General features: G+C 36.9%; 1 protein-coding gene across 5 annotated transcripts in view; it reads right to left on the reverse strand.

Moving 5' to 3' along the window:
* Atrx (ATRX chromatin remodeler) overlaps positions 1-12,096 on the reverse strand; it is a 142,247-nt gene that overhangs the window by 93,457 nt on the left and 36,694 nt on the right. Inside the window, exons 3-7 of one of the 5 annotated variants that reach the window (XM_051141285.1) lie at positions 10,853-10,905; positions 9,175-9,227; positions 8,240-8,364; positions 5,287-5,400; positions 443-552 (exon numbers count right to left, since the gene is read on the reverse strand). In XM_051141285.1, coding sequence (XP_050997242.1) covers positions 443-552; positions 5,287-5,400; positions 8,240-8,364; positions 9,175-9,227; positions 10,853-10,905 — 455 coding nt within the window. Of the gene's footprint in view, positions 1-442; positions 553-5,286; positions 5,401-6,679; positions 6,731-8,239; positions 8,365-9,174; positions 9,293-10,852; positions 10,906-12,096 lie in introns of those variants that run through there. The other 4 variants (XM_051141281.1, XM_051141284.1, XM_051141283.1 and 1 more) reach the window with 4 other exon arrangements.

Below are 12,096 nucleotides of genomic sequence, written 5' to 3' on the forward strand. Positions count from 1 at the left end.
CATATGCCCACACAGGGAACTCCAAGATTTTTGTTTAGTTTTGCTCGAGGCAGGGTTTCCCTGTGTAGCCCCGGCTGTCATGAAATCACTCTGTAGACCAAGCTGGCCTCGAACTCACAGAGAGCCTCCTGCCTCTGCCTCTTGAGTGCTGGGTTAAAGAGTGTTCGGATTAAAGGCATGCACCACCACCATCTGGCTGGCTACTGCAGCCTTCACCTCCCCACCTCTGAATAACACGGGAAACTAACCCCACTTACCCAATCTAATTCTTATTCATATTGTAGGTACCACTGTATATCTAGTAATGACACTATCTCCCGGTGTGCCTACAAGCACAGTATCTCTCACACAATGGTCACTTTCAGGATGTCTATATGTCTATGTTCCTCACACCCTTTGAGCCCTCCAAAGGGCAAAGCCTTATCGCCAAATCTATACATACCTTACAAATAAGGACTTTCAGTGAAGGATGTCTATAAATGGAATCTTTTTGAAAATGATTGACCTGTTGTCCACAAGCTGTGCAACTCACGATCCCATGGAGTCCATCTTCTAGGAGGAAAGAGTGATTATTGCTCACATATTTACACCCATAGAGAAAAAGATATTTGCCTTAGCAAGAATTTTGCAACCTTTGTATTAGAAATAATGTATTTCATAATCCTTGAGAAAAGGATGTTTGGACACAGGTTAAAAAGATTAATTTTATTGACCTTTAAAAAGACCATAACAAACTTGACAGATTCTCACACATAAATGCTAACTACATTCATCATACAGATGTAAAACCTGCCTATTACAAGCTGACATAACCTAAATAGATATCATCAAAAAGTCCTTGAAATTCAGCCACTCTTTGTTTTTGAGACAGGTTCTTGCTATGTAGCCCGGCTGGTCTGGTACTTGAAATTTAGCCCATGCTGGTCTCAAACTCACAGCAACCCTCCTGCCTCCATCTCCCCAAGGCTGGGGGTATAGGCATACATCATCACACCCAGATTCAAGAGCTCCTTCATTTGTTACTGCTGTGCAAACAAATTTAGTAACAGTTCTTAAGGAAAGGAAAAGTAAATGGCAAAGGTGGAACAGATTCTTCTTCAATTCTACACTTAAGCTAGACATGCCATAAAGGTTTGGCACAGATCCTAACATATGGTACGCAAAACTGGGTAACTTACGGTGTTACCACTTCGCAACATTTACTTCGAGGTTATTAACCACCAATTACCTTGTTTACTTGATAACCTGTTCCTTATCAATAAGGTCTACTGTTTGCAAATAAGACGTTAGGACAAATACAAATAAGACATCTTCTTAGCAGCAAGCAAGCAAGATGTAGAGGGCAGGCAGGTGGGCTCTATTTTGTATTTACTGCAGGAAAATGGGTTGAAGACTACTTATTCAAGGAAAAACTGAGCAGAAAACTTTATCGCCTTATAAATTTTCTATTATTATTTATGTGTATAGGAGTTTTGCCTGTACTTCATCTGGTACTCTCAAAGGCCAAAAGAGGACATCAAATCCCTCAGAACTGGGGTGAAGATAGTTGTGAACCACATGGGTACTGGGAATTGAATTCAGGTCCTCTGGAAGATCAACCAGTGCTTTTAATCACTGAACCATCTCCCCGCTCCCCCCTGCTTTATTCTTAATCCCTAGTTATGCCAAGGCAGTTCTCATGCTGAGAATATCTAATCATTGGAAGAATTAAAAAAAAAAAAGCAGGCACAGACCTGAATGCAGCAACTTGGGTGGCTGAGACAGGAGGATCACTTGAGCCCAGGAAGTTGAGTTTAACCTGAGCTACATAGTGATTCCCTGTCTCAAGAAAGGAAACAAAGAAACAAAGAGAAAAAGAGAGAGAGAGAGACAGACAAGGAGGAAGGGAGGGAGGGGGAGGGGGAAAGGAGGGAGGGGGTGAGGGACAGAGGGGAAGGAGACAGAGACATAAACAGAGATAGTTAAGAAACAGAGAGTCAGACAATAGACAGCAATTCCCATCTCTAAACACTAAATTTAAATCTAAGACAATTTTTACAGATGATCCTGATATGAAATCAAGACCTTGAACCAAATCACATAGTAAGACTATCCTTCAAAGTAAATCAGTGCAAATGTGTACACTCAAAAATGACAACGAAAAATAGTTGCGACTGTCTCTCTCCCTAAACAAAAGATAAAACGTCATGTATATTTCTCATTATTTAACCTGTATTGTGTATTTTTGTTAGTATAAGGTCCAAAGTGCCCAAATATTACTATATATTTGTAGGTTTTTAAAAGTGAACCGGGCATAGTGGCACACACCTTTAATCCCAGCTCTCGGGAGGCAGAGGCAAGCGGATTGCTGTGAGTTCAAGGCCAGCCTTGTCTACAAAGTGAGTCTAGTACAGCCAAGGCTACACAGAGAAACCCTGTCTCCAAACCCAAAAAAAATAAAAAAATAAAAAATAAAGTAAGCCAGACATAGTGGTGCATGCCTGTAGTCCCAGCACTCGAGAGGCAGAGGCAGGCAGATCTCTGTGAGTCCAATGCCAGCCTGGTCTACAGAGTGAGTCCAGGACAGCCAAGACTATTACACAAGAAACCCTGTCTCGGGGGTGGGTGGGGGTGGGGGAAGAGTAGAAGGACATAATCACACTTTTACAGAAAATGAGAATTTACTATATATGCTGCTAATATTTCACATGAAATCAGTGTCCTATGTCAACAGTTTTCATCTTAGATATTTGTAATCTGTTATATGTTAAGGAACAAGCATACAAAGTGCTTGCTCATTTTAAATAATAGTTTAAGATAAAGAAGATAAACAAAAGCTACAGTTTATCTAAAAAAATTCATCTAATGTTAAATTCTACTTATTAATCATCCATGTGCTCTTGTGTGTATATTACACATGACTTCAGTTTTTTAAACTTGGTGGGCCTTTGGAGACTTTTTTCTGACATACGCAAAAGAATTCATGAGGATAAGCACTACTTCCTATTATACTAGTACAACATCGCATGGAGCAGTGAGACTAAACCCATGCATTTACTGCCATGGATAAACTTCAAAAACCAAGGCTTCCAAAGCATATAAACAGTATACTATTTTTTTATACATTTTTAAGTGAAAAATGTTTTTGACTCACATAGTTATAGAAAACCATGCATATACATGCACATGCATAAAAACGTTAAGATAATCATTACCTGTGGGGTAGGAAGAAGGGGGAATGGATGAGAGTAGGACTGAGTCAGTATTTTATTTAAGGGAGATCTGAAGCACATATGGTAAAATGTTGAAACGTTACTTTACTAATGTACTTGTTTCTGTACATATCGGTTTAAATTTTGTTTTTAGTTATGAAGCATCTTAAAGAATGTAGCTGTGTAAATGTAAAAGATGCATTTTCATTTATTAGCTCAAAATATTTTAGTGGTTTTTAAGGATAATAAAATTATTTTTGCCATGTAGAAAAATTGTGTAATAAATATTTTAAACAATTTAACTAGACAAAGTATATCAAAACAGGCTATAATTGTTTAAATTCCTTTATTGTACTTTTGCGTTGTTAGTATGCCACAATTTTACTGCAAATTAATTTAAGATTATTTTATATATAAAGTTTACATTCCTCACAGTTTTCTAAAGTCACGTTCCATTTTATAACTAATCTGCTAAACTGTCTGAATACTAACTATAGCCATTCTTTATCTCAAACCACTAGTTTATTCACACTATACATATTAGTAATCCTAAAATTATATTTCCTATGAGATTTCTGACAGTTTAGACATGCAAATCACTGAGATGCAAATAAATATGAAATATCCAGGTACTACCATATCACTGCAAAAATACATAGACCCTTAAGCATGATATAAATATTCTTTGACAAAGTATCCAATAAAAATCCCAGCAACATGTCTGCTAAACTCGAGTACCAGCAGCATACAAAAATAGCACTAGGAATCCCCTCCCCAGCAACAGTGGCTCCTTCCTTTAGTCTGCTTTCAGGCTGTATCCACACTTCAGACACTGACTGCGCTAAAGTCTCTTCCCAAAAGACACCACCAAACACTAGTCTTAATACAATGCTGTAAGCGTTATCTGTCTTCACTACAGGATGAATGAGCAAAAGAAATAAACTATTACTGATCCTTACCATTACTTTTTATGTGATGATTAAGACTGAAGAATAGTACCTTAGCTTTGTTAACCTATGCTACTAAAATGGCAGGCAGGCTCCCTACTAAGATTCTGAAGAATCTCAGAATATTATTTTTATGCTCAAAAGGGGTTGATGACCCTCTTGTGGACAAAAGACAACAATCCCTTGATCTCACCTGCAACCTAACAAATTATTTAATAAAATATTTAAGAACAGAGAATATTTACTAGTTCTATGGAGATAATCATACCACTAAAATGAAAAGCTAAAAAATTTCTTCAAGTATTTCAATATTACTTCACAATTATATACTATAAACAATATTAAAGAGATACTTCCATAACACTTCTACTTGGAAATTTAGTGTCATGTTCTACTTCTGTGAGATTCATTCCTTTTATAACTGCAGATTCTGACTGTTATTCTGCCCAGAAAGTATATATTGGCACTATTTAAAAATCACACACAAAAAGTGGGACACAAACTCAACTGTAATAGATTTCTAACTCAATTCGCCTGATGCTCTTTCTGTAGAGGGCCAGACAATCTGGATGTGTACAAGAGGAAGAACAAAGAGTGAAGCAACCGACAGATGGAAGGAGGTACATTAACTCTAGCTCCCATCTCTTCTACTTATTGTTGCAATGCAACTGTGGTGCCCATGAAGAACTAACTGGAGCACATCCTTGACCTCATCCAGAAATTCTAACTTTCCATGAATAAAGGGTGGTACCTAATGTAGTGCTCTATCACTGTGCATAGCATTGTTCTGAGTATGCATGAAGTTACCTGAAAGCCACAGGCAAATTTGTGCACAAATCTGAAATTGCTTCCACTGGACAGCACACTCGTGCTTTTCAGGCATATATGTACTCTAGAACCAGTATGTGAAGAGGAAGTACTAAGCTTCTTGCAATAATTAGTAGCCACTGAAGGCAAAGGTGTTTTTAAAAAATGGACTTTAACCTTCTCTGCTTCAGAGCGCAAAGAGAAACAGAAGTTATTTTTAAGTAGTGCTTTTAATAAACAATGGGCAGAAAAGTGGAGGTATTTTTAGTAAGCATATCAGATTTTCCAATATGGTCATAGACAGCAATTTAAACTCATGTTTCAGTTTCACTTGTATTTACCTCCGCGTTTTTTGAGATTTTCAGTTTTCATTTTACTTCTGCTTCTAAATTCAGGCCCTTTAAAATCATCTTTGTCTTCATTCAGCACTGGCTCTGGTTGTACAATCACTGTACCTAGAATGATTTCATTTAAAAAACCAATTACACATATTAAATGTGCAGGTGAAGTGCAAGACTTCAGTTCAGATAAAGCCAACATTGCTGGTACATACTTTGTTTCTGTCAAGCTTTAGTAATTGTATAAGGACCACAAGATACTAGTAAAAGGGCCAGCCAGGTGTCAACAATCAAGTTACTTGTTGAATTTTAGTTCATAAAAACAGGAGGGGGAGGTATTATGAACTAAAAGAAATGTGTCATTCAACTAGAAAGCCTCAGCCCAGTTCACAATGTTTATAGTGCCTATCAAACAGTGTTATGAAATAAACGTTCTAGCTAAGTTCCCTAAAAAGTCTACAGTAACTGGCAGAAGGAGAGGACATCCAATTTTTCTCATAGTCTAAATAAGAAAAGAAATTTTAAAGGTTGTTAAGAGTTCTCTTGCATTGCTTTGTGGGGAGGGGCTTGTGGAGAATAGGGAACAATGAAACTCATTCTATTACTAGTTTACACAACTTGCCCCACAGAACAGCAAAGCTTCACTAGCTTCCAAAGGCCTTCAAGAATTTTAAACTGAAGGTCACTTTAAGACACTTAAACTAAAGTAGTCAACCAATAAACTGTAGAATGAGATCATTTGTTGGTGTCTATTAAAATGTTTTTGAAAGACTACCCCTCCATAACTCTACAACTTCGAGGCTGAGGAGAGAACAAATAAAGCAGAGCTTCATAAAAAAGGTCCAAGCCTCAGTATTTACTTACATTACTGGGCTTAACACTAAAGTGGCTATTACTGACAACAATTAAGGAAGTCAAAGAGGGAGCCCTCAGAGCTCCCCCTGAAACACAGGAATATGTAACTCAACAAGCAGATGTTGGCAAGTTATTTCCATCTAGTTGGTAAGTGAATATTTAATGGGGGAAGGTGTAAAAAGAATGGGAGGGCACAGAAGATTGAAGAGTTTACAGCAGACTGCAGTAAATTTAAATACTCGCATTCCCAAAACTGTTAGTTATAAATAACAATCGTCTCATATATATACTTTCAGAGATGCCCCAGCATTTAAAAGGAGCTCTCAAGACTCAAAAATAACTCAAGTGTTCCTTCCTGAAGATTATTCTAAGTGAAAGCAAGGTAGTGGTAGAAAGATTACCCACTAGCACTGGATTAAGGCAGGCCTGAGCTGCAATCTGTGCTTCTGAACCTAATACATAGAAAACCCCTTGAGCCCTGAATTTGCTCGTAAACTTCTAACAGTATATTGCACTTTGTTTAGAACAGCGGTTCTCAAACCTGTGAGTCACCACTCCTTTGGGGATCGAACGACACCTTCACAGGGGTCACCTAAGGCCATCAGAAAACATAAGCTATATAGACATTACAATTCATAACAGTAGGAAAATTACAGTGATGAAGGAGTAACAAAAGTAAAATTATGTTTGGGGTCACCACAACAGGAGGAACTGTATTAAAAGGTCACAACATTAGGAAGGTTGAGAAGCACTAGATTAGAGGATTAAATGAGGTAATTCACTGACAGTCGCCTACCTATGTGTATTTGATAATAGTACTGTAACAATGAAAATAGTCACCCAGATATAAGCTTATGAGATAGTTCTTGTTGTTTGAATTTGAGAATTAAGCTTAGCTCAAGTTGGTAACATCATATATCAACTTCCATGTATAGTACCATTAAAAGAGAGATTTAGATTCCGAGTTCTTACACCAGAAGCACTCCAGTGTCAAGAATCAAAAGTAACTGCCACTAAGACTAAAGTTCCCACATTAGTTGTTTCTGCTGTTAGCCACCAAAACTAACATGTAAGATTGCTAAAGATAATGTGTAAAAGCCAGGTAAACGATAGTCGTCCTCAATTTCTTCTCCTACTTTTCTTCTTCCCATCATTCTCATTTCATTTTACCTATTTTATAATGCCTAATTATCCTAACTTAGCCTAGTTAAGTGAAGCCCAATCTGTCATACCCACATTCAACAAACTTCCATAATTGAGAAGTCATAAACCATAAATATAAACAGGTTTAGTAAATACTGTTATAAGAGATCTGCTCAGAGACTATAACATATTATTTAACAAAGGAAACAAACTATAAAAAGTTGCCAATTGAAAGACCAGAAAAAAAAAAAATCACCAAGACCTTTCTTTATCATTCTCTTATCATCTAATCACACTACTCTGGCTCTTTCAACAATGAACAGGCCAGAGTTTCCAGCTGGCATTTTTTTTCTCTCCAATCTAATCAATGATGCTTCACAGATAGGATTACAAACAGTCCAAAGGTCTGTGACAAGGTTTGTTTAAAGAATAACTTCAAGAAATCTATCTAACCCTATTGAATGGTTAACATTTTTAGGGATCATCAGAGTACATAGGACAAGGTATGTAGGACAATAGGCAGCATTAATTGCCTGGCATGTGAAAGGCCTAATGCTCAGCATTACACAATACAAATTCAGTAAGACTACAGTAGACTACAAAATTCTTTATGTTTTCATGAACAGCCATTACATTTTTAAATTAGCAACATCACTGTCATTTATTAAGTCAAAACTTTAACTTTTAATCTTAAACCTTAAAACCTACTTCTATACTCAAATGGAATTTAGAAAGTTTGTCAACCCCTTATTAAAAACCCAATGGGAAATTTTAAGTTTGATTCTGTTCTTTTCTAAACTAAGTGAACTAACTCACATAACTAAATAACAATTATCTCACATAACTGAATAATACCATTTCCAAACGAATACATTCCCAGACCACTAGCAATGTATAACAATGATCATATCAAAATACATTTCAATTTAACCTCATGTGAAAAATTAACACAGATTACCTTTTGGCAAGCTTTGCATAGTAATGTCATTTTCTGAATTCTCATTAGCAGCTTTTTCATTTACATTCTCATTCATGGGTTTTTCATCATCAGATTCTACATATTTTGTCACAACTGAAGGTTTCCTATGGAAGAGTTAAGTTCATAGAGTTATGGACATTTCTGACAATTGGAATAATACAGCAAGACCATAAATAATATGTTTAGCTATATAGTAGTGGCTCCCACACAAGGATGCCGTCAGAGTCACTGATGGAAACAAGTATATCTTTATCATGTCACTAAAGAGGGTGACTGAACACTCACGTATTCTGGTAGTAAGTGGATTTTTACGGAAATTCTTAAAAATTACTACTTTAGAGAATAAATCAATAATAAGTAAATTGTTTTTAGTAAGATGCAGTTCTACTGTATAATGACTGCAAAAGCAAGTAGTTCTACATTCAAATTTTCAAGAAAGGACTGCCCACCCACGGAATGTTGGGTCTTGTGTATACCTGGAAAATAATTCCTGTCTATATGGATAGTTTGACAACTCAAACGAAAAAAAGTCATCTTCCCACTCTTCGCACTTGTTATAACATACAAGCCTTCTTCCCATTCTTATATCACATAACTCTTAAAAAACCCACATTGCTGCACAAGAAATCCAACCCTTCTCCTTTCTTTTCTTTGTAAAGAACCATATATTACAAGAGTCGCTATATAAATCATTCTCTAAAATTGCCTTTCAATTGAAACAGCACACCACAGCACATCTAGTGGAATTCATTACATTGTAGTACTCATCTCTGAGTACTTCAATTTGCATAGAATGGTCTATTTAAGACAATGGTACATGAGGTAAACTCAGAAAAAGACTATTTTTTAGAAACAGTAAACCAAATAACCAGAAAAAAAGACAAAATATTTTATTCCTTTAACCATCAACCCACCTCTTTGATCGTGATGATCCTGAAGACTTGGATTTTTCTGAGGTGCTAGTTCCCTAAACATGAGAAAAGACAAAAACACAAAGGTGAGATCTTCCCAAAATCACTATAGGAAAGAAGAACTTTCATACAGTAGTATAATGAGATACTATTTTGTATGCCTGAAATCTTTCTTTCACAAAACATCAAGAACAAAATCTGAGGTTGAGAATGTACCTCAGTAGTAACACTGAGAAGTCCTGGATTCAGCCATAACACCACCATGCTGACACACACTCACGCGCACCTTCACGCATACAGGGACGCACACACACTCATCATTCGTGAGTTTCCCTGGCTAAAGATTAAAATTTGTCTCCTGGGGGGCATGGGGAGATTTAACTCAAGACATCTGACAATTGTTTTTCTATTTCTGTTTGTTTTATTCGTTGAACGTTTCAAACATGTAATAATTTCATATATTAAATAACTCACACAAAATCTGTGATCACCAACACAGGACCCATCTAACAAATCAATCCCAGCAGTGACAGGGGAGTAGATCCTGAGGCTCCACCTGCTTCAGCATGTCTTCTGACATTGACCTACACCCCGGCTTTTCCTTTTTCTTTTTACTGATGTTGAGTTTTGTTTTCCTTTGAGACAGAGTCTCAAGGAAACTTGGCCTGGAACTTGCCTACCTCTAGCTCCTGAGTACTGGGCCTGCCACCATGCCTGATCCTTCTGAATTTTTTGTCCATGGTTTTGGGTGTGTGGGTGTGTGTGTGCATGTGTGTGTGCATGTGTATAAATGAGAGTACTCTTAACACTGAGCTAATTCTCTTGAAATAATTACAATTACAAGGTAAGGATATGAGGAAAAACACAATACTTACCATGATCTCTTTCTCATCCAACAAACACAAAACAAAGGGGCAGAACTAATCAGACTAATGAGAGCCAGGAGTTTTTAGGAATTTTTAAAAAGGTTATTATTCTTCTCTAATAAATGGCACAAAATAATTTCTCTTAAAATGCAGGCCTGAGCCCAGCATGACATTACACACATTTAATCCCAGCAATCAGGGAGACAGAGGCCAGCCTGGCCTACAAAGCAAGTCCAAGACAGCCAAGGCTACATAGAGAAACCCTGTCTTTTGTCAAAAAAAAAATTTTTAATTTTAAAATTTTAAATTAAAAATTGGGAAAGAAAAAAGCACAGGCCTGCATGACAGATGAAGGGACCCAGTACTTACTATGTATTACTAAGATAGTGATTGGGAATACTAGCAATCGTGCTTTAGAAAATCTTAAACCCAGTAGGGCATGGTGGTACAAGCCCTTAGTGACAGCACTCAGAGAGCAGAGGCAGGTGGGTCTCTGAGAATTTCCAGGACAGCCAGGGCTACACAGAGAACCTAAGAAAAAGGGAAAAGAATATAAAAGTTCTAGAGCCATTTAGGCAATGTGTATCTCAAGATGTTACACTATAACGATGGTTAAATCTTATTAACTGGCAAGCCTTTTCTGAATGAACACATTCACCAACTGGACAACAAACAAACTAAAGCTTCACAACAGTAAGGGCATAGAACAGTAGCTTTAAATGCTGGTACATATTAAAACTGGAAGCACTAAAGACAAATACTCAAGTTGATTGTTAATAATTAATAATCCTTAAAATGCTTCAAATTCTACTTACCTCTTCCTTATTTTCCATTGTATCAGAATTAATTCCAGAACCACTGTTTTTATCTAAAGAAAGAAAAGAATGAATGAATGAATGAATGAATGAATGAATAGTCACCATTTCTTCAATGTATTATCAAACAACACCAAAGTGGAAGTGTGGCACATGCCTATAATTCAAGTACATCTGAGGCGGCGGCAGAAGGCGTAATACAAATTTATGGTCAACCTGGCCTACAGAGCAGGTCAAAGGTTAGCAAGGGATACAGAGAAAGATCCTGTCTCAAAAAAACAAAAACAAAAAACACAACAAGAACAAAAACCAATAGGAGAATACAAATACCTATAATCTTCCAAGCACATTATGAAACATAGAGATATTGGTAATATAACACTAAAAGGTTTTGTGGTTTTTGTTTTTTGTTGTTGTTTGTTTGTTTGTTTTGTTTGTTTGTTTGTTTGTTTTGGTTTTTGAGACAGGGTTTTTCTGTGTAGCTCTGGTTGTCATGGAACCCACTATACAAACCAAGGTGGTCTTGAACTCACAGAGATCCACCTGCATCTACCTCTGCATATTATACATATAGATATTCATATATATGATGACTATTAACAAGCTATATTTCATCTCATTATAAAATGTTAGTGGGGAGCTGGAGAGATGGCCGAGCACTGGCTACCCTTCCAGAGGTCCTGAGTTCAATTCTCAGCAACCACATGGCAGCTCACAGTAATCTATAATAGGATCTGATGTCCTCTTCTGTCATGCAAGTAGGCATGCAGACAAAGCACTTATACATTAAAATAATGCATAAATAAATTTTGCCAGCACACCTTTAATCCCAGCACTCAGGAGGCAGAGGCAGGTAGATCTCTGTGAGTTCCAGGACAGCCTGGTCTACATAGTGAGTTCCAGGACAGCCACAGCTACAGAGAAACCACATCTCAAAACACATACACAAAAAAAAGTTGGCAAGCACATTCACTGCTCTTGTAAGAGAACCCAGGTAACTCCCAACACCCACAAGGCACCTTACAACCAGCCACAGCTATAGTTCCTGGTGAACGAATGCCTGTGGGCACTAATTGAGCAGGCAAGTGATACATAGCCATATAAGGCAAAATACCCACACACATAAATTAAAATCAAAATACTGAAGATGTAAGAGTAAATTTAAACAAAAGTAAATAGACGGATAAGAGATTAATAAAACAGGAAATGAAAAAGAAAAGAAGCCAGAAGTAATTATTCAGGCC

Source organism: Acomys russatus, chromosome X (assembly GCF_903995435.1).
Source record: "Acomys russatus chromosome X, mAcoRus1.1, whole genome shotgun sequence".
Taxonomy (NCBI): Eukaryota; Metazoa; Chordata; class Mammalia; order Rodentia; family Muridae; genus Acomys; species Acomys russatus.